Source organism: Notolepis coatsorum (assembly GCF_963971535.1).
Source record: "Notolepis coatsorum genome assembly, chromosome: 2".
NCBI lineage: Eukaryota > Metazoa > Chordata > Actinopteri > Aulopiformes > Paralepididae > Notolepis > Notolepis coatsorum.
Window position 1 is genome coordinate 215,601,495 of NC_140166.1, and position 24,164 is coordinate 215,625,658.

General features: G+C 44.0%; 1 protein-coding gene across 1 annotated transcript in view; it reads right to left on the bottom strand.

The window, feature by feature from the left end:
- The window catches only part of LOC311223751 (uncharacterized protein), a gene marked incomplete at both ends in the record, with an annotated part of 318,597 nt that overhangs the window by 40,611 nt on the left and 253,822 nt on the right, over positions 1-24,164 (bottom strand). Inside the window, 8 exon segments of the mRNA XM_084308521.1 lie at positions 12,034-12,188; positions 13,580-13,699; positions 15,697-15,876; positions 16,420-16,621; positions 17,184-17,317; positions 18,075-18,245; positions 20,450-20,590; positions 23,544-23,699. Of these exon segments, the coding sequence (XP_084164647.1) occupies positions 12,034-12,188; positions 13,580-13,699; positions 15,697-15,876; positions 16,420-16,621; positions 17,184-17,317; positions 18,075-18,245; positions 20,450-20,590; positions 23,544-23,699 (1,259 nt within the window).

A 24,164-nucleotide genomic window follows, 5' to 3' on the forward strand; every position in this document is an offset into this window, starting at 1 on the left:
TGTATATTCTCTAATATTCCCTGATATCCCTTGTATATTCCTTGTACAATATGCATTGAATATCCATTCTAGCCTACTGAACATCCCATAATAGTCTCCATTCTACTATTGGTCGAGACCTTGGTGCCAGGCTGCCATACCCCTCAGACCCAGTTCAAACGTACCGCTCGACATGTACGAACAAGTCCTAGTTCCGCGTAGGAATTTGGCTACCGCACCACTAATGGGACTATTTGTTCATAGTGCGTATATATACTGCGCTACTAAAGTAGGACTTTCTTTTCATAAACACTACCTACCGTCTCTACAGACCCGCCAGAAGTGGGTAAAGGAGAGAGACAATTTGACAGAAGGAACAGTCGTCATGATTATTGATCAATCACTGCCCAGAGCTATGTGGCCGGCCGGCCGCGTAAGCAAAGTGATCACCGGTGCCGACGGCAAGGTCCGAGCAGCTGAAGTGCTCGTCCAGGGTCGCACTTACACCCGTCCCGTGGCAAGGCTCATAGAACTGCCTCGACTCCCAGACACAATCGATGATGACCATGACCCTACAACCCTATGACTTTGTGAAGTTGACTGACCCCTACAGCAAACCCTTATGTGTAAATAGACAACGCGATTAATCTGTCTCCGTTTAACTGATTAGGTCCGGGACCTATTCAGGGGGTGGCTGTTGTGAAGGGCCAGATTAAACCGAATATATATATTTATTTATATATATATATTTAATTGTATTTGTATATTCTCTAATATTCCCTGATATCCCTTGTATATTCCTTGTACAATATGCATTGAATATCCATTCTAGCCTACTGAACATCCCATAATAGTCTCCATTCTACTATTGGTCGAGACCTTGGTGCCAGGCTGCCATACCCCTCAGACCCAGTTCAAACGTACCGCTCGACATGTACGAACAAGTCCTAGTTCCGCGTAGGAATTTGGCTACCGCACCACTAATGGGACTATTTGTTCATAGTGCGTATATATACTGCGCTACTAAAGTAGGACTTTCTTTTCAGTCCAGTTTCTTACCCTCCAATAGAGTCACAGACGTAAAGCTTCCCCGCGATGCCACGTGTGGGAGTAAGGCCAAGTTCGCCTACCATCGGTATTGAGACATTGTGTATATTAATATTTGAATAGTCATATTTGGCACTATATCGTCGAGTTGGACGTAGTCTATTAAGCTAATAATAGTCTGTTAATATATAGTGCTTCGTGCGGTGAGAATACTACCGTAGTCAGTACCCCATCGTTTCGGGCAGAGAACTGGCTGCTTACCCAGGGTGGTTGACCCTATGTGAAGCTGCACCCGAGGAGCCCCAGAGCCGACGAGCGAGTGGACCTGTATACCGGATTATTCTACCGACGACAGCCCGCCTTCCCAGGCACGGATTATGCTTTGGATACTTTGATTATTCTATGGATAAAGACCCCCGACACTACCGTGTGTTGGAACCCCCCCCCCCTGGAGAGGACACAAGGTGAGGAGACGCTCTGCAAGACGAGGTCTCTCCACATCTCTCCCCCGTGGACCGGAGAGAGCCGGCCCACAAAGAGTCCACCTGCTTTCATCTGTGGTCCAAGGATCGCCGGCGCATTGAACGGCACTACAGTGGGTTCTCCTGGGATACCCTTGGCCGGACGAGGCAGCTGGATTCTACCCCCCCCCCCTCCTACTCCTGTCGGCTTACAATCGACCGGATTAACCCCCTCTAGTGTATCCAGCCTATAATCATTAAAGTATCATTGCTGTTATTCCTTAACTATTCCAGGTCGTATATTTACCACCTGCGCCTTCAGAGATTGGACATTATCTATTGATATACCGACGAATACTCCTTGCCATAAAAGTGCATACTATTTCAATTCATAAATGTAATTAAGTGATTAAGTGTTTAGTCTACACACCATCGCTGTGTAGGCAATAAAGACCTGTTTCTAATTCGTACATTTGTGTTGGATCCGTTTCATCTACGTGAGAGTGTTCATGATAATATATTTATGCCGTGTACTGGGTGGCCGAATATTAAGTACAAAGGTAGTGGTAGTAAGTATCATATCTAGTAATACAGTCAGGGAATTGTACCCCTCAGTTACAATAGTGATGCAGACGGGGATATCCATTGGGGTGGCAGGGTTGATATTGGTTCTCCTTTTCTGTTGTGGTATGCCTCTCTTGGGTAGGCTGGTAACTTCACACGTAACGAGCCAAATGCTGATGGTGGGACAGAAAGAGATTGAGCCACAAATCGGGCCATGTCCTCAGCTTTATGCTGCCTTAGAGGGAGACGAGGGGATAGAGGATTAGGGGTATGGTGAGGTAGGGACATTTTCTTTTTGTTGGTTCTTTCCTTTAAGAGTGACGGGGGATGGTCTGAGTGCAGTTTTGTTGGTTTATTCCTTTAACCAGGAATTTTAGTCTGATTTTCTAATGATCCTTCGGCATAGAGATTGCAACCATTGAAAATCATTGCATTATTTTTTATTTTTTTATTATTTTTTGTTTATTTTACTCGTGGTCCTGGTCAAACCGGAATGGGAAGGGGCATCGGCAGAGTGTCGGTTCTGAGCCTGAGGAAGCATTGAGAAGAAGTGGTCTGGGGATCGGTTCTGGGGACTGGAGGGACAAAGGGGGGGGGCTAACGCAGTGGGCAAGATGGGCACCTCCCGTCGAAGATGGGGGGACACGTGGTGAGGTCGGGACCAGCGCCTCCCGTCCAGGCATGGGGACATGCTTCTACGGGGACTGGAGGTGTGGCGTGGTGGTTGCGGTATTGGCAAAATGTGACTTTTTGGCAATACGGTGAGGAGACTATGGCGTGGGCATGGAAGGGGGGCTGAGCGATGGACACTAGGACTCAATGTTATGGAAGAGACAATGTCATTTTTTTTGGGAGGGATGTTCTATGTTTAGTTCTGACGGTCAACTTCTCCTTTCCCTGATGAGAGTCGCGGTTTCCGGCCGGAACTGTGGCTCATTTGGTAAGCGGTGGAGGTTGGGGGGATTTGTCTGTCAGGTTAGGATTATAAATTGGGGTATTTTGTTGATGTTTTATTATTACTCTTGTTTGGAACGGTTTTGTGTTTTGGTAAGAACGGTAGTCAGCCTTTGTTGGTCCGTTAGGGGTCCAGTGAATGAAGTAAGGTTTCTGGTTTAGATTAGGCATTTAAACTTTTATTATATAATTGTGGTTTCTCGTTTAGTTAGACGTTCACATTTTCTTGGTTATATGATTTGGGTGGGACTAGGGATAGCCCCAAATGGGGGAATGTTGTGGAAAATGTGTATACGGGGGTGGAGGTAGGAAAGGGGTTAGTCTTGACTAGTTTAATATAGGTCAACTAGCAGGGCTCAAAGACACTAGGGCGACAGTCTGGCTGATGTTCTTAAAACAACCTCAAGATAGGCAGATGGACATTTCAGTACATCATATCGTGTGCTCTAATCTTGTGTCTTTTCTCTCTTTCATACATACACAGCACACACACACAGACACACACATACACAGCACACACACACAGACACAGCACACACACACAGACACACAGACACACACATACACAGCACACACACACAGACACAGCACACACACACAGACACACACAGTCACACAGACACACACACACACACACACAGACACACACAGTCGCACAGACATACACACCGACACACACACACATTCCCTGTGTCACAATACACACATACAATACACACACGTCTGTACACAGACGCACACACACACAGACACACACACACAATACACACATACAATACACACACGTCTGTACACAGACGCACACACACACAGACACACACACACATACACACACACACACACACAAACACACACACACACACACACATCTCACTAAATCTTTATCTCTCTTCGATGTTCTTAATGTTTTACATCATATCGTGTGTGTACATCATATCTTGTTTATCTCTCTTCGATGTTCTTAATGTTTTTATCTAAATCTATGTTCTTCTTAATGTCTTTATCTCTCTTCGATGTTCTTAATGTTTTTATCTCTCTCCGATGTTAAATCTACGTGTCATCTTAATGTACGTCATGTCATATCTGACATGATATGACACGTCATCATATCTGTCATGTGGGGGCAGGACTGGGAGGGGATTTAGGGGACAAGCAGAGGGATTGAGAGTTAGAGTGTTTTCCTTCAACTGTGGTGACCGTCTACTGAGCCATAGCTTTTGCTGTTAAAAACTTCTTTTCCTAAATAAATTACCTACTTGTTAAAATTGGAAATATCGTCTCCTGCTGTGTTAAACAACCATCAGCCACAACAACATCCTTACTCATGTTAGATTCCTCTACACTGTCTGTAGAAGTTTGCCTACGCCTGCTATGGCGTCCTTCGTAGTGTATGGACCACAATTCCACATTCTAACCTATTTCATATGTTCATATTTATATGCTGTTGTAATTTAACCCTTCAGATAAAGAACCATATGAATCTGTATTGAAATTTCTTGTACAGCTAATACATTTGCAGTTGTAAAGTAAATAAGTTGTAGTGTGAATGTGGTACATTACATGCAAGTACTCAAACTACAAATGTACACACCGCTCTCTCACCGCCATCTTTAGATAATAAAGTACTCAACCTCTACTGTCTTTAACTATGAATGAACACAACACTCTAACTTATCATCTTTAGATAATAAAGTACTGTCTTTAACTATGAATGAACACAACACTCTAACTTACCATCTTTATCGGGTTTGAAAACATTGTTCATTGGATATTAATAAAACTGATTTATATGTTTCGTCGTCTGAAGGATTCAATGGACCTATATCAAGCCCCGGCCCCTTTCTTAATCCACCAATCACAACTGTTGCTTTCCTCGGACAAACAAAAGAGTTGGCAGGCTTGAGGCAGTATTTCTACCAGAGGAGTGAGTTCAACAGACCTTTCCTTTTAGTCCCTTGTTAAACAGTTGATAAATCATTTTAGAGTGGATCACAGCATCAGAGGAGTGGTCGTGCCAAAGTGGAGGGAGAGGAGCCTAAATTACTCAGTACTGGCAGAGAGTGCTTTGCAAAACATTTACAAGTGATTCAAAATGGGGTACAAATTTTATAAAAAATCCACCGCCACCGACGCCAAATTGAGTGAAGTTTTGTGGCATATGTACTCAGTATGTACAGGTGCAGCTCAATAAATTAGAATATTGTGGAAAAGTCAATATATTCCGCTGTATTGATGCAGTAATTTGTGCAAAAGGAGCCCCAACCAAGTACTGAGTAGTGAACATACATGAACATACTTTTCAGAAGGCCGACATTTTTTATTTACATTTTTTGTATATCTCTTTCTCTGATTTTTCCCCATCTCAATTTAGTCGTTGTGCCAATTCCCCCCCCCCCCCCCCTCCCCTACCTGGTTGTTGTGCGCATGTTCTCCTACTGGTCGGTACAAGGGAACCCTGAAGCATCCGCACGCTTCCTCCAACACGTGCGGCGACAGCCAGTGGCTCTCTTCTCACTTCGCAGTGAGGGCTCTCATTGGTGAAGTGTAACGCGTGGGAGGTCACACTGCCTTCCTCAAGTCCTGCCTCCGCTGAGCAAGCGCCCAGACCTGACCTGTAGGCGTCGCTGTCCACAACGCCAGATTACCACCCACGGCTTCCCTCCCCCTAACCCAGCCAAACGGGTTAGTATGGCGATGAGCCCAAGCCAAGGCAATGCTGACTCCGGGAGTCGAGACCGCAGCCTCTTGCATTGGTGACGAGCGCAATCTCCAGTACGCCACCTGACGGCCTGAAGGCAGACATTTCTATGTAAATTTTTTTTTATTGGTCTTATGTAATATTCAAACTGTCTGAGATACTGAATTTTGGGCTGTAAGCCATAATCATCCAAATTAAAACAAATAAAGGCTTGAAATATTTCACTTTGTGTGTAATGAATATATAATCTATGAGAGTTTCGCTTTTTGAATTGAATCACTGAAATAAAATAACTTTTCCATGATATTCTAATTGATATGATATATTCTGCACCTGTATATTCCCAAATAAAAATAGCGGGGGTGTTATTAGACTGACCTGTATCCTAGTGGAGGTGTTATTATACTGACCTGTAGCTCCCCCTAGTGGAGGTGTTATTAGACTGACCTGTATCCTAGTGGAGGTGTTATTATACTGACCTGTAGCTCCCCCTAGTGGAGGTGTTATTAGACTGACCTGTATCCTAGTGGAGGTGTTATTACACTGACCTGTATCCTAGTGGAGGTGTTATTATACTGACCTGTAGCTCCCCCTAGTGGAGGTGTTATTACACTGACCTGTAGCTCCCCCTAGTGGAGGTGTTATTAGACTGACCTGTAGCTCCCCCTAGTGGAGGTGTTATTACACTGACCTGTATCCTAGTGGAGGTGTTATTATACTGACCTGTATCCTAGTGGATGTGTTATTATACTGACCTGTAGCTCCCCCTAGTGGAGGTGTTATTATACTGACCTGTATCCTAGTGGAGGTGTTATTATACTGACCTGTATCCTAGTGGAGGTGTTATTATACTGACCTGTATCCTAGTGGAGGTGTTATTAGACTGACCTGTAGCTCCCCCTAGTGGAGGTGTTATTATACTAACCTGTATCCTAGTGGAGGTGTTATTATACTGACCTGTATCCTAGAGGAGGTGTTATTAGACTGACCTGTATCCTAGTGGAGGTGTTATTATACTGACCTGTAGCTCCCCCTAGTGGAGGTGTTATTACACTGACCTGTAGCTCCCCCTAGTGGAGGTGTTATTAAACTGACCTGTATCCTAGTGGAGGTGTTATTATACTGACCTGTAGCTCCCCCTAGTGGAGGTGTTATTATACTGACCTGTAGCTCCCCCTAGTGGAGGTGTTATTATACTGACCTGTATCCTAGTGGAGGTGTTATTATACTGACCTGTAGCTCCCCCTAGTGGAGGTGTTATTATACTGACCTGTATCCTAGTGGAGGTGTTATTATACTGACCTGTAGCTCCCCCTAGTGGAGGTGTTATTATACTGACCTGTATCCTAGTGGAGGTGTTATTACACTGACCTGTATCCTAGTGGAGGTGTTATTATACTGACCTGTAGCTCCCCCTAGTGGAGGTGTTATTATACTGACCTGTAGCTCCCCCTAGTGGAGGTGTTATTAAACTGACCTGTATCCTAGTGGAGGTGTTATTACACTGACCTGTAGCCTAGTGGAGGTGTTATTAGACTGACCTGTAGCTCCCCCTAGTGGAGGTGTTATTATACTGACCTGTAGCTCCCCCTAGTGGAGGTGTTATTAGACTGACCTGTAGCTCCCCCTAGTGGAGGTGTTATTATACTGACCTGTATCCTAGTGGAGGTGTTATTAGACTGACCTGTAGCTCCCCCTAGTGGAGGTATTATTATACTGACCTGTAGCTCCCCCTAGTGGAGGTGTTATTATACTGACATGTATCTTAGTGGAGGTGTTATTATACTGACCTGTATCCTAGTGGAGGTGTTATTATACTGACCTGTATCCTAGTGGAGGTGTTATTATACTGACCTGTATCCTAATGGAGGTGTTATTATACTGACCTGTAGCTCCCCCTAGTGGAGGTGTTATTATACTGACCTGTATCCTAGTGGAGGTGTTATTATACTGACCTGTATCTTAGTGGAGGTGTTATTATACTGACCTGTAGCTCCCCCTAGTGGAGGTGTTATTATACTGACCTGTAGCTCCCCCTAGTGGAGGTGTTATTAGACTGACCTGTATCCTAGTGGAGGTGTTATTATACTGACCTGTAGCTCCCCCTAGTGGAGGTGTTATTATACTGACCTGTATCCTAGTGGAGGTGTTATTAGACTGACCTGTAGCTCCCCCTAGTGGAGGTGTTATTATACTGACCTGTATCCTAGTGGAGGTGTTATTATACTGACCTGTAGCTCCCCCTAGTGGAGGTATTATTATACTGACCTGTAGCTCCCCCTAGTGGAGGTGTTATTATACTGACCTGTATCCTAGTGGAGGTGTTATTACACTGACCTGTATCCTAGTGGAGGTGTTATTATACTGACCTGTATCCTAGTGGAGGTGTTATTATACTGACCTGTATCCTAGTGGAGGTGTTATTATACTGACCTGTATCCTAGTGGAGGTGTTATTATACTGACCTGTAGCTCCCCCTAGTGGAGGTGTTATTATACTGACCTGTATCCTAGTGGAGGTGTTATTATACTGACCTGTATCCTAGTGGAGGTGTTATTAGACTGACCTGTATCCTAGTGGAGGTGTTATTATACTGACCTGTATCCTAGTGGAGGTGTTATTATACTGACCTGTATCCTAGTGGAGGTGTTATTATACTGACCTGTAGCTCCCCCTAGTGGAGGTGTTATTACACTGACCTGTATCCTAGTGGAGGTGTTATTACACTGACCTGTATCCTAGTGGAGGTGTTATTACACTGACCTGTATCCTAGTGGAGGTGTTATTATACTGACCTGTATCCTAGTGGAGGTGTTATTATACTGACCTGTAGCTCCCCCTAGTGGAGGTGTTATTATACTGACCTGTAGCTCCCCCTAGTGGAGGTGTTATTATACTGACCTGTATCCTAGTTGAGGTGTTATTATACTGACCTGTATCCTAGTGGAGGTGTTATTATACTGACCTGTAGCTCCCCCTAGTGGAGGTGTTATTATACTGACCTGTAGCTCCCCCTAGTGGAGGTGCTCTCCTACCTGTAGCTCCCCTAGTGGAGGTGTTATTATACTGACCTGTAGCTCCCCCTAGTGGAGGTGTTATTATACTGACCTGTAGCTCCCCCTAGTGGAGGTGCTCTCCTACCTGTAGCTCCCCTAGTGGAGGTGTTATTATACTGACCTGTAGCTCCCCCTAGTGGAGGTGTTATTATTAGTGCTGTCAGGCGATTAAAAAAATGTATCTAATTAATTACAGGATTTGTAATTAATTAATCTAATTAATCGCATTTTAATCGCATTACCATTTTATGCCTCATATTCTATATTCTATAATCATATTTCAAATTGCATGTGTCCGGATGGCAGAATTCAGTACTGTATCTACAAAACCTTCCGTTTAATCATCTTCCATCTATTAATTTGCTTAGATTTTTCAGGTCTGGTCAATTTGAGCATGGTGTTATTCACAGTCAAAGATAAAAAAAATTGTATTGATATTCTCATTTGGTTCATTACAATTTACTCAAAATAAAATGTTCATTCAATCAATCACCGCGCAGATTGATTGATTGAATGAAAATGTTATTAACAGATTGCAGAATGGGTACAATACAGTACGGCTCAATACACACAATTGTTAAGGGAATGCAGACCAGAGTAAGACTTTCGTCTTGTTTACATCAGGGTCCCCCATTTTCAATTCATAATGAATTGTAAGTAAGGGTGCAACTTGCACCGTGCAATCCATTCTTTGTGGATCTAGCCCACAGTATTTCTGACACTGGGAAATTGGCAATATACATTCCCTGAGATTCATAGATGTCCCTAGAATCAGATACCAAGAACATGCAAATGGACCATATTAAAAAAAATCTGTAAATGTGTATTCTGTATTCTACATGCTTATGGAATGAATGAGATAAAAAAAAAATATTATTATAAAAAAAAAAAAAAAAAAAACTTTTTTTTGTAATTAATTAATTTTCATAACGTGATTATTTGCTGTGTAATTAATTAATCTAATTAACGCGATAAACTGACAGCCCTAGTTATTATACTGACCTGTATCCTAGTGGAGGTGTTATTATTATTATACTGACCTGTAGCTCCCCCTAGTGGAGGTGTTATTATACTGACCTGTAGCTCCCCCTAGTGGAGGTGCTCTCCTACCTGTAGCTCCCCCTAGTGGAGGTGCTCTCCTACCTGTAGCGCCCCCTAGTGGAGGTGCTCTCCTACCTGTAGCTCCCCTAGTGGAGGTGTTATTATACTGACCTGTATCCTAGTGGAGGTGTTATTATACTGACCTGTAGCTCCCCCTAGTGGAGGTGCTCTCCTACCTGTAGCTCCCCCTAGTGGAGGTGCTCTCCTACCTGTAGCTCCCCCTAGTGGAGGTGCTCTCCTACCTGTAGCTCCCCCTAGTGGAGGTGCTCTCCTACCTGTAGCTCCCCCAGTGGAGGTGCTCTCCTACCTGTAGCGCCCCCTAGTGGAGGTGCTCTCCTACCTGTGGCTCCCCCTAGTGGAGGTGCTCTCCTACCTGTAGCTCCCCCTAGTGGAGGTGCTCTCCTACCTGTAGCTCCCCCTAGTGTAGGTGCTCTCCTACCTGTAGCTCCCCCTAGTGGAGGTGCTCTCCTACCTGTAGCTCCCCCTAGTGGAGGTGCTCTCCTACCTGTGGCTCCCCCTAGTGGAGGTGCTCTCCTACCTGTAGCTCCCCCTAGTGAAGGTGCTCTCCTACCTGTAGCTCCCCCTAGTGAAGGTGCTCTCCTCCCTGTAGCTCCCCCTAGTGGAGGTGCTCTCCTACCTGTGGCTCCCCCTAGTGGAGGTGCTCTCCTACCTGTAGCTCCCCCTAGTGGAGGTGCTCTCCTACCTGTAGCTCCCCTAGTGGAGGTGCTCTCCTACCTGTAGCTCTCCTAGTGGAGGTGCTCTCCTACCTGTGGCTCCCCCTAGTGGAGGTGCTCTCCTACCTGTAGCTCCCCTAGTGGAGGTGCTCTCCTACCTGTAGCTCCCCCTAGTGGAGGTGCTCTCCTACCTGTGGCTCCCCCTAGTGGAGGTGCTCTCCTACCTGTAGCTCCCCCTGGTGGAGGTGCTCTCCTACCTGTAGCTCCCCCTAGTGGAGGTGCTCTCCTACCTGTGGCTCCCCCTAGTGGAGGTGCTCTCCTACCTGTAGCTCCCCCTAGTGGAGGTGCTCTCCTACCTGTGGCTCCCCCTAGTGGAGGTGCTCTCCTACCTGTAGCTCCCCCTAGTGGAGGTGCTCTCCTACCTGTGGCTCCCCCTAGTGGAGGTGCTCTCCTACCTGTGGCTCCCCCTAGTGGAGGTGCTCTCCTACCTGTGGCTCCCCCTAGTGGAGGTGCTCTCCTACCTGTAGCTCCCCCTAGTGGAGGTGCTCTCCTACCTGTAGCTCCCCCTAGTGAAGGTGCTCTCCTACCTGTGGCTCCCCCTAGTGGAGGTGCTCTCCTACCTGTAGCTCCCCCTAGTGAAGGTGCTCTCCTACCTGTGGCTCCCCCTAGTGGAGGTGCTCTCCTACCTGTAGCTCCCCCTAGTGGAGGTGCTCTCCTACCTGTAGCTCCCCCTAGTGGAGGTGCTCTCCTACCTGTGGCTCCCCCTAGTGGAGGTGCTCTCCTACCTGTGGCTCCCCCTAGTGAAGGTGCTCTCCTACCTGTAGCTCCCCCTAGTGGAGGTGCTCTCCTACCTGTGGCTCCCCCTAGTGGAGGTGCTCTCCTACCTGTAGCTCCCCCTAGTGGAGGTGCTCTCCTACCTGTGGCTCCCCCTAGTGGAGGTGCTCTCCTACCTGTGGCTCCCCCTAGTGGAGGTGCTCTCCTACCTGTAGCTCCCCCTATAGTGGAGGTGCTCTCCTACCTGTAGCTCCCCCTAGTGGAGGTGCTCTCCTACCTGTAGCTCCCCCTAGTGGAGGTGCTCTCCTACCTGTAGCTCCCCCTAGTGGAGGGAGGTGCTCTCCTACCTGTAGCTCCCCCTAGTGGAGGTGCTCTCCTACCTGTAGCTCCCCCTAGTGGAGGTGCTCTCCTACCTGTAGCTCTCCAGGGCCCTGGTGGAGGTGCTCTCCTACCTGTAGCGCCCCCTAGTGGAGGTGCTCTCCTACCTGTAGCTCTCCAGGGCCCTAGTGGAGGTGCTCTCCTACCTGTAGCTCCCCCTAGTGGAGGTGTTATTATACTGATCTGTAGCTCCCCCTAGTGGAGGTGCTCTCCTACCTGTAGCGCCCCCTGGTGGAGGTGCTCTCCTACCTGTAGCTCCCCTAGTGGAGGTGCTCTCCTACCTGTAGCTCCCCCTAGTGGAGGTGCTCTCCTCCCTGTAGCGCCCCCTGGTGGAGGTGCTCTCCTACCTGTAGCTCTCCAGGGCCCTGGTGGAGGTGAGTGCCCAGCAGCGGTTGAGGCTCTGCAGCCTGTGGGCAGCGGCGTCACTCAGCGACACGGTGTAGCTGATCTCGTTCAGCACATCCAGGTCAGGAGAGCGTCCACTGAGCTCCAGAAGGCCAGACTGAGGACACAACGGCATCACAGCCTGTCAGGGTCACACAGTACTATACATTTACATTGAGTCATTTAGTCATTTAGCTGACGCTTTTATCCAAAGCGACTTACAAGTTCTGTACGACAAGTCATCAGGAAGGGCACAACTCTATCAGCTGAGTGACAATGTTCATCAAAGTGTTGAGTGCTACAGTGTATAGTTTATTAGGACAAGTGCATGACAGTAAGGTTAGTTAGGGTTAGATTTTTAAAAACTTTTAATTTTATTTAAAAAATAATTATACACCAGACACACACACACACAGAATCACCATTTAGGCTGCTACATGCCATCTTAAAGGGGAATTCCACCCATTTCAAGAATTCAGATATGTTATTTCTGTGCAACAGGACGGTTCAGTCAGTGTTTGTAGTCAGTATACAGTACGTGCACCACTCTCTCCTAAAGCAAGAAAACGGAGAGAGATTCCTTGAATTTTGTGATGTCACCTAGATGTAAAATCGGGGGCCGCTTCATTTGGGTGTAAAATATCTGTGTGAGCTCTTACACTCAAATGAGGTTTCAATTCCGATTGAGACCAGTTGTTAGCAATGCCAGAATATCAACCCTGTGTGAGGGTGAGAGCTTGACGTGACATCTTAAGTTAAGCTACACAAAAAAATTAAAATGTCTGAAATCTTAATCCAAATTTGTCGAGGCGAGGTGAACGAGAACACGTTCTTATTTAAAATAGTGACATGGGGGAATGGCTTCAGCACAAGGAAACACACACACACACACAGGCACGCACGCACACACCTGGGAGCTAATTTTTACCAAGATTTACCCAGGATTCAAACCTCATCTCTACATTCATTCTTCTCTATCTCGTACATACTGATGCCTCAGCATCTTACAGATTGAACACATAACCATTATAGCTCCATCCATACTTAAAAACATAAACATCAGAAGTAAATTCATCAACAAGCTCCTGTACCTCTAGCTTTAACATTGGTTTCAATGTAAACAGCCGCCCCTGGAGGCAGCAGGAAGGTTAAAGAAAGCGTCCTGGGTCCATATTCACAAAGCCTCACACAGAGCACTGATTTAGAGTCAGCTCTAAACTGTACAACACATAATCCCCGCTGCTCTGAGGGTCCAGAATGAAACTGATCGACTCCGGTCACATGCGTGAGAAGTTAAATGTGGAGTCCGGGTCTTTTTTTCTCATGCCTTTTCATTGAGTCCAATCCAAAAGGGTGAATTACCATCTGGGATACGATAGGGGGCGCTTTTTTCACATCCGAGCGCCTGGAGTGGCTGATTTACCAATGGTAGACTCGGTTGATGAAATATGAATTCAGATCGCTAATAAAAAATAAAAAATAAAAAGAAATCCATTCATGAGACCCTACCTGGGGTATGTCCTCATACAAGGTCCGAGACACGTCCTCCAGCCTGTGGTCCCAGTCCTCCAGGTGTCTCTCCAGAGACTCCAAGCTCCCGTCGAAGTCCTGGAGCTGCCCAAGCTCCTCCTATGCCGGAAAACACGCTCACATTATGTGACTTCATTTTATAGGTCTCAATACACTTAAAAGGCTACAAGGGGGGGAGCTCCCGTAGCTCACCGCATATCTCGGCGCTATTTCTGCGTCGGGGAAAACCGTGCTCGTCACGGATCTGGGGGACACGAGTTCGATTCCCGGACCCGCCGTAATTTCTCAGAATGTCTTCCCCTGCTCTACATCCCATTTCAACCTGTTTCTGTCGGTCATGCTTGACCAGAAAAGCGATAAACGCTAAAAAATAAAGTAAAAAAAAAAAAAAAAAAAGGCTACAAGGATGTCGGAGCCATATGCAGAATAAATCCTGGATCGTCACACGACCGTCGTTCATTAACCCTTTCACTGCCGCACTACCAAAACGATTAACCGTTTCACCGGGACAATACACAGAAGGTTAACCCTTTCACTGCCACACGACAGCTGTCGTGTGGCAGTGAAAGTGTTAAACTGCACCTGTTCATTCACTAGGACAAAAAACTGACCCAGTTCCTCTGAGGTTTAGTTAAATACCTCAGAGTATCATGTCTTGTATATATACTATATCAGGGGTTCTCAAACTTTTTTATACCACGACCCCATTTTATTTAGGATTTTATTTTTGGCGACCCCACAAAATTTCAGCGTGGAATTAAGGAATATCAAAATAAAAGCACACGTCGTTGAACTTGATAATGCCTATTTATTAGAAAATGTTATTACAACACTATGTCATCAATACACATTTATAAAACGAGGCATATTAACACTTTGAGTGCCACGGGTCCGGTGCCCCGGAACCCTGTTGAATGCCACCACCCACTTCAATGACAGAGCTCTCATATTTGCGAACGCATAAACTATATCTTAGATTATGGCTATGTGTCTAATATGGCTGTCGCTTATCAATGACTTGTTTGCAGTCAACATTGTCGAAACGGATAGTTTTTTTTAATCGGTTCATTTCCGTTTTATACCATTTTGAAAAACGCTCGTTTTTGAAAGTTTCAGAAAATTTCAGAAGATTCTGTGATAATCGCCCTTTACTGGAATACACTGGAATACACAAAACACGTTCGGCCTATTAAGAATCGTTTTCAAATAAACGCTAGATTATCGATAGTATATGTGTACTTATGCACGCTATAGAAGCGGGCTGAAAAATCGATTATCTTATTTCCTGATCAGCACACACACACATACACACATATGGCACATGTTGATATATAGCTGAAAACAGCTCTGATTATCCCAAGACTGGTAAAATAGATTCCTTACCTCAGATCAGATGTTCTCCAAAAAGATGATTCCAATTCCTGATCACCATTCCAAATATCGATCGCGTTTATTGATCCAACGCTGGGTACTGGAAACACACATTCTCCGCTGTTCTGGTGGTCGGCGATGACTTCGATCGTCTCCGGTTACATGCCTGACAAGTAAAATGTGGAAGCAGGACTTTTTTTTCTCCATGCGTTTCATTCAATCCAATCCAAAGGGGTGGAGTACCATCCGGAGAGACGATAGGGGGCAGTATTTTCCCTGTTCGAGTTCAGACAGATCCCCACTGGTAACGTGAGGCTAGATTGATGAAAAATGAATGGAAATCGATAATAAAAAAAAACAAGATCTCTCGTTGTTGGCACTGAACGGTTGGCATGAACTAACGAGAAATCTCGTCGTTGGCACTCAAAGTGTTAAGCCAGAATATTTTGCCAGAACATAAAATTTTTTTTATAATATATATTGATTTTTTATATATATTGATTTTTTTACTTGCCAATGCGTCACTGTCACCTACCCACAACCCCACTTTGGGCCGTGATCCGTAGTTTGAGAACCGCTGTACTATATACATATCTAGCCTAATCTCAAGTTCAAGTCACACAAACCTCATTCATTCATTCATTCATTCATTCATTCATTCATTCATTCATTCATTCATTCATTCATTCATTCGTTCATTCATTCATTCATTCATTCAAGTGTACCTGCAGCTGACTCAGATTATCTGCTAGAGTCTGGCCGAGTTGAAGGACACTGCGTGACAGCAGCCGGCTCTCTGATTGGATGAGGGCAGCACCCTGGGCCAGGTGACCGATTAGATCCTTGGAGGCCTCTAGCACCCCCTCCAGGTCAGTCTGCAAATTGTCTGCATTCTGCTGGAGAGTCTGGAAAGGGTAGATTCAGGTTCAGTATAGAATAGAATAGAAATCCTTTAATAGATAGATTCATATTATATAGATTCAGATTATAAAAGCAAACGTCTATAAACAGATGATGTAAAAATAAAACTGTTTTATACATTATACTTGTATAAAGAAAAACACATTTGAAGCTGTTCTATAACATAAGACACTTTGGCGTTTCATTATTTTGATACTTAAAGGGATAGTTTGGAAACCTAGTCCTATTTCCTACATAAATAATAATAATAATAATAATAATAATAATAATAATAATAATAATAATAATAATAATAATAATAATAATAATAATAATAATAATAATAATGCATTTTATTTGAAGGCGCCTTTCAAAGCACCCAAGGTCGCCGTACAGAGTTAAAAACTATGCAGTGCACCTTTAAGTATTGTGCGTTGAAACAAGCTGTTATCTCTTCCCATCCTAAGGGCCCGTGCGACCGCAATACGCTCACTGCTCATTGGGAACGATTGAAAAAAGACGCTTGCACCCAGAAATAAATCACTCACGTGGGCAGCGAGTATCCTGGCTGCGACCGGCGTCACGGTGTTGTCCTGTCCAGGGGGTCCTCCAAGCAGAGCCACCTCCCCCCTCAGGGCCTCCAGGCGCTGGGAGAGGGAGGCCACCAGGCGGGCGTAGAGCCCCCACACCTGCAGCAGGGCCTGGCTCCTCTGGAGCCGCTGAGCCACGTCTCCGCTCACCTGAGCCCACCTGGGAGAGAGAGGCGTGGGGGATGAGGATGGGTGAGTGGTGTTTTTGATGCGAGTATGTTTATGTTTATTAAAAGGATCCACATTAGAGACACATGAAAGAGCCTCTAGTCTTCCTGGGGTCCTGGACAAAACAAATACAATACAAATGTACAACAGAAAATAAGAATAAAAAATAAAACAAAACACATAAATAAAAAATGTATACATATATACAAATTCATATTATAAAATCCAACATTCCAGTCAAACAAAAAGAAAAATTATAAAATACACATAACAGTTACAAGTTTGCAAGATAGATATTCTTTTTGAAAGTAATATTATGTATTGTGGATGAGATGTTTTTCGGCAGAGCATTCCAGAGCACTATTGACCTATATATCCCAGTGAGTTTGAGAACATTAGATTTTGGTGCTGTGTTTGTTCTGATGTTACCAGAAGTGTGTGTATGTGTATGTGTATGTATTCTTCAGTGTGTGTGTGTGTGTGTGTGTGTGTGTGTGTGTGTGTGTGTGTGTGTGTGTGTGTGTGTGTGTGTGTGTGTGTGTGCGTGTACTGACCTTGCTCTTCCTCTCTCCACCTGCTCGGCGAGGAGGACGATGGCAGCAGGGCCGGTCATGTCTCCGAGCCTGGAGACACTCTGACTCAGTCGGTCCCACTCTGAGTCACACGGCTCCGTCTGTCCATGTAGGAGCTGCTTCCAACAAAATAAACACAACGTTCAGTGACTGTGGTGAAGCAGAAGAAGGAGGAGGAGGAGGAGGAGGAGGAGGAGGAGGAGGAGGAGGAGGAGAAGATGACAGAGAAGATGACAGAGAAGAAGAAGAAGAAGAAGAAGAAGAAGATGACAGAGAAGAAGAAGAAGAAGAAGAAGAAGAAGAAGAAGAAGAAGAAGAAGAAGAAGAAGAAGAAGAAGAAGAAGAAGAAGAAGAAGAAGAAGAAGAAGAAGAAGAAGAAGAAGAAGAAAGAGGAGAAGAAAGAGGAGAAGAAGAAGAAACATGAGAAGGAGGAGAAGAAGAAGAAAGAGGAGAAAAAGAAGGAGGGAAAGGAGAAGAATAAGGGGGAGAAAGAGAAAAAGATGAAAGAGGATAAAAAGGAGAGGAAGAAGGAGAATACAAAGAATACAGATAATAAGGAGAAGAAGAAGATGATGATAAAGGGGAATAAGGAGGAGAAGACAACACAACAACAACAACAACAACAACAACAACAACAACAACAACCACCAGCACCAAGCTGTACAGTAGTAAAGCCTGTACCTGTAGCCCATCATGGAGGTCTCGTTGGGCCTGTAGTAAAGCCTGTACCTGTAGCCCGTCATGGAGGTCTCGTTGGGCCTGTAGTAAAACCCGTACCTGTAGCCCGTCATGGAGGTCTCGTTGGGCCTGTAGTAAAACCCGTACCTGTAGCCCGTCATGGAGGTCTCGTTGGGCCTGTAGTAAAACCCGTACCTGTAGCCCGTCATGGAGATCTCGTTGGGCCGGGAGAGAGAGCTGAGGACCACAGAGGTGATCCAGAGCCTGCTGTGTCCTCAGTGTCTTCAGCGTAGCCTCTGCCAGTCCCTTCTCCACACGGTCCCACAGCTTCTGTACCTCCATTAGTCTCTGTCTCACAGTGGCGTTCTGAAGAAGGACAACACCGGAGTGACTCTCTGTCTGCTTGATGAAATCGATTGATGGCTAAACAATACCGAGAGCCAGTGACACATTCTGTATGATATTACATTTTTAAAGGAGAGTTGCATGGTCCACTCCTCTTAGTACTTTATTTAATTGAATTAAAAGTCAACTGAAAACATGTTACAAAAGGCTGAAATGGAGACAGAGTAGGGGAGACACAGGAGAGAAGGTTCTTTATTGAGACAGTAGGAAGGCTGAGAGACAGGGCAGGGTAGGGGGGACACAGGAGAGAATTATTTTTATTGAGATAGTAGGAAGGCTGAGAGGGAGACAGAGTAGGAGAGACACATGAGATAATGTTCTTTATTAAGATAGTAGGAAGGCTGAGAGGGAGACAGAGTAGAGGAGACACAGGAGATAATGTTTTCTATTGAGACAGTAGGACGACTGAGAGAGACAGAGTAGAGGAGACACAGGAGAGAAGGTTCTGTATTGAGACAGTAGGAAGGCTGAGAGGGAGACAAGAGTAGGGGGACACAGGAGAAGGTTCTGTATTAAGACAGTAGGAAAACTGAAAGGGAGACAGAGTAGGGGAGACACAGGAGATAATGTTTTCTATTGAGACAGTAGGACGACTGAGAGAGACAGAGTAGAGGAGACACATGAGAGAATGTTCTGTATTGAGACAGTAGGAAGGCTGAGAGGGAGACACAGGAGAGAAGGTTCTTTATTAAGACAGTAGGAAGACTGAGAGGGAGACAGAGTAGGGGAGACACAGGAGAGAATGTTCTTTATTGAGACAGTAGGACGGCTGAGAGGGAGACACAGGAGAGAAGGTTCTTTATTGAGACAGTAGGAAGGCTGAGAGGGAGACAGAGTAGGGGATACACAGGAGAGAAGGTTCTTTATTGAGACAGTATGGAGGCTGAGAGGGAGACACAGGAGAGAAGGTTCTTTATTGAGACAGTAGGAAGGCTGAGAGGGAGACAGAGTAGGAGAGACACAGGATAGAAGGTTCTTTATTGAGACAGTAGGAAGGCTGAGAGGGAGACAGAGTAGAGGAGACACAGGAGATAAGGTTCTTTACTGAGACAGTAGGAAAGGTGAGAGGGAGACAGAGTAGAGGAGACACAAGAGACAGAGGACATACGGCTCTGGTGGGATTCAACCCTAAGCCAGCGAGGGGGACATGTTGCTCCAGAGACAAGGATCTTAACCACTACACACCATCTTAGAGCACAAATTACATGTTTAAACAGACTACAGTAATTTATGAGACACCACCAAATAAAGTATGTTAAACACATTATAAATGTCTGTGTTGGTTAAATTCAGTTTTAACTACAGCCACTACATCTGATGAGTTGAGCGTAAACGGGGGAAAACTATCTCATTCTAATTAATTCTACCAAACAGTCATATAAATAAGAAAAATAAGCTAAATCAAATTCCATGTTGAGATTAGTATTTGAACGGATTGACTAATTGCCTGGCGTCTGTGGTGAATTAATGAACGCCTGCATGTCTAGTAGTAGACAAGCATAATCAACAACAGATGGAATAATGACTGCATGAAGAAGAACGATCTCTCAGTATGAGTTTGAGTTTATTAGGATCCCCATTAGCTGTTGCATGACAACAACTAGTCTTCCTGGGGTCCACAAAATGGGTGGCTGCAGTGGGAGTTGAACCATAGATATCTATAGAACACTAGATAGCTTAAGGCGGAGTCACCAGCGTCACTGAACCGCCGCCATCTTGCTCCAGTTAGCCTTGAGTGAGAGTGAGTGAGCTGCACAGACAAAAAGACTCATAACTCGCTGAAATATTGACGGATTTACAAACGGGTTGGTTTGCTATAAACATCAAAGATGTAGTTATGATACTGCATACTTATAAAAAAAAGAAAAATTTAAAGATGTTTTTTTTTACAAACCGCTTGAATCATAGCCACGTTAATAATGCTTGTAATAAACCAAACCGTTTGTAAATCCGTCAATATTTCAGCGAGTTATGAGTATTTTTGTCTGTGCAGCTCACTCACTCTCACTCAAGGCTAACTGGAGCAAGATGGCGGCGGTTCAGTGACGTCGCTCTCCATTGGCCGGCAGCGAGGGCAAGCTATCTAGTGTTCTATATATATCTATGAGTTGAACCCCCACCTTGGCAGCGTCAGCACCAAGCTCTGTACACACGTGTCCGCTCACCTGTTGACTGAGATCTGTGCAGGCCTTGATGACTCTGTCCGTCTGCGAGACGAAACCACGTCCACCGCCTTCTCCTCCGGCACGTCTGATTCTCAACTCCTGCAGAGCAGCCGATTTCATCCTGATCTTCTCCTCAAGGCCCTGAGATACAGACGTACACTTCACTTCAGAGGCCACAGTGATAATGAATAGATAGCCGAGAACCGATGAGGAGCTATATGTTAAGAAATGGTTGAGCGGTTACTCAAGTCTCTCTCAGACCTGATGTCTCAGAGCGGGGGAACCCTTCTAGAATGGCTTCTGCCTCACTTTCCAATGACGCATTCAGTAAATAACTACAGTATTAAATAACTACAGTATTAAATAACTACAGTACTAAAGAACTACAGTAGTAAATAACTACAGTATTAAATAACTACAGAAGTAAATAACTACAGACAGTAGACAATAACTACAGTAGAAAGGAACTACAGTAGAAAATAACTACAGTAGAAATGAACTACAGTAGAAAATAACTACAGTAGTAAATAACTACAGTATTAAAAAACTACAGTATAACATGACTACAGTAGTAAAGAACTACATTAGTGAAGAACTACAGTAGTAAATGACTACAGTAGTAAAGAACTACAGTAGTAAAGAACTACATTAGTGAACAACTACAGTAGTAAATGACTACAGTAGTAAATTACTACAGTAGTAAATGACTACAGTAGTAAATGACTACAGTAGTAAAGAACTACAGTAGTAAATGACTACAGTAGTAATGACTACAGTAGTAAAGAACTACAGTAGTAAATAACTACAGTATTAAATAACTACAGTATTAAATAACTACAGTAGTAAATAACTACAGTTGTAAATAACTACAGTAGAAAATAACTACAGCCTAGTAAAGAACTACAGTAGTAAAGAACTACAGTAGTAAAGAACTACAGTATTAAATAACTACAGTATTAAATAACTACATTAGTAAAGAACTACATTAGTAAAGAACTACAGTAGTAAATGACTACAGTAGTAAATGACTACAGTAGTCAATAACTACAGTATTAAATAACTACAGTAGTAAATAACTACAGTAGTAAAGAACTACAGTAGTAAATTACTACATTAGTAAAGAACTACAGTATTAAATAACTACAGTAGTAAATAACTACAGTATTAAATAACTACAGTATTAAATAACTACAGTAGTAAATAACGACAGTATTAAATAACTACAGTAGAAAATAACTACAGTATTAAATAACTACAGAAGTAAATGACTACAGTAGTAAATAACTACAGTATTAAATAACTACAGAAGTAAATGACTACAGTAGTAAATAACTACATTAGTAAAGAACTACAGTAGTAAATAACTACAGTATTAAAGAACTACAGTAGTAAATGACTACAGTAGAAATGAACTACAGTAGTAAATGACTACAGTAGTAAAGAACTACAGTAGTAAAGAACTACAGTAGTAAATGACTACAGTAGTAAAGAACTACAGTAGTAAAGAACTACAGTAGTAAATGACTACAGTAGTAAATGACTACAGTAGTAAATGACTACAGTAGTAAAGAACTACAGTAGTAAATTACTACAATACCTATCTCTATTTCCTTCTCTCCGCCTGCTTACCTCTAACCCTAAAAATGTACTAGCAGTTAAATATCATATTTGTTCCTGTGTTTTGTTAACATAAAGTTCCTCATTAGGTACTTAATTTGTGCTGTATAAATAAGAAGTGTTAGCGGACACGCAAGGAAATGGCATCCCCCTAGTTAACTACCTCTTAGGGAAAACCTGACATGTCTTGTTATTACATTTGAAGAAATCGGACACATGCGCGTAGAATCAGATATCATGAAGAATGCAAGTCACTCTTCTGATGGATGTTAAACACTGTGCGCTCAGAGCGCTTTGGGCCGACTGTAGAGGATTTAGATAGTAATAAATAATAATAACTTTATTTGTATAGCACTTTTCATACAGAAGTTGCAGTTCAAAGTGCTTCACAACAGTGAAAAATACAGGCATAAGCGAGCATAAAACAGATAAAAAAAAATAGAGAGGTAGCAAGGTAAGGTAAATCACAGTGTTTCACATTAGGATCTAGCATCCCAATAGGCCTCTCTGTTTACAGTTTCATTCAGTAATACAAATAATAATAGTTGTGCTCGTCTCCCCAATGGCCTGCAGCCATCTTTCAAAGAGCCACATATTGACCACGGAAACGAACAAGCTCTAAGTGTTTTCTTTGTGATGACACATTGGCTACAGCTACTTGATACAATGAAACATATCTCCCTGGGGTGGTGATGGATTTAGGGGTATCGTGGATTTATGGGGCTGCCATATCCATGCCTGGATTCCCGGCTGTGATTAATAGGACTGTCTCCTCTTAAGTCAATTAATCACCCGGCTTTGTCTTGGTCATCCCAGACTTTGTAAGTTAATAAACCTACAACAACCGGTGCGCTCAGCAAGGCCCGGAAGATCATAAAAGACCCCGGCCATCCCAACAACAGCTTGTTCCAACTGCTGCCCCTTCCGGGAGGCGTTACCGCAGCCTCAGAGCCAGGTCCAGCAGGCTCGTTACAGGTCATCCCTGATTCCTTTTTTAATTTAATTTAATTTAATTAGAAATTTTTATTTTACCTTTATTTAACCAGGCAAATCAATTAAGAACAAATTCTTATTTACAATGATGGCCTGGCAAGAGACAACGCCTATTGAAGAGGGGGGGGGGGGTTGTTGAAAAGATAATTCAGGTTAAGCCTTTCCGACATACTGCAGCTAAACGACAGCCGCAATGCAAACTTTTGGAAGACCCAACTAAAAGCACAACAATCTTAAAAAGTTAAAGGACAAAGGGACACGTCCAAATAAGCGAGCAGAACAATGGAAACGAGCACAGAGAGTAGCACACCCATGCATTAAGACGGACAAGCGAGAGGCATAAAGCTATAGCAGTGAGACGGGCACCGTGACAGACAGGGGGTTGGGGATGCTACTGGGTTGAGAAACAGTTGCAGGAATCAGTAAGAATGTTCTTAATAAGAGAGTGCTTGGATGTTGACTTAGGCATTGAAGGTGATCCTACCTGACATGTCGCGATGCTCGCCTCTACTTCAGAGTGAGCGCTGGGCGTCAGGGCGGAGGTCAGCCAGCCTCTCTGAGCAGAGATCCAGCCGCTGGCCCGCTGTAGTCTGGCCTCTCCCTCAGCTCTGGTCCTCAGTTCCTGCTTTACCTCCTGGACCTGAGCGGGACGAGTCATGTTTACCTCTTGCATATCAAAGTCCCGGTATATTACTGTAATTCACGGAAAGTGCACTCAGTGAGATTGCTTTGAGTGAGGACCATTCAGACTCAAGCACTCAGTGCTCAGTGCACCCATTTAAGGACCACAATGGAAATAAGCTTTTAGCTTTATTGTGCTTATCCTTGATAACCTTTTAAGAATGTATATGAGAAGCTTGTGATGAGATGAGATGAGATGAGATGAGATGAGATGAGATGTGATGTGATGTGATGTGATGTGATGTGATGTGATGTGATGTGATGTGATGTGATGTGATGTGATGTGATGTGATGTGATGTGATGTGATGTGATGTGATGTGATGAGATGAGATGAGATGAGATGAGATGAGATGAGATGAGATGAGATGAGATGAGATGAGATGAGATGAGATGAGATGAGATGAGATGAGATGAGATGAGATG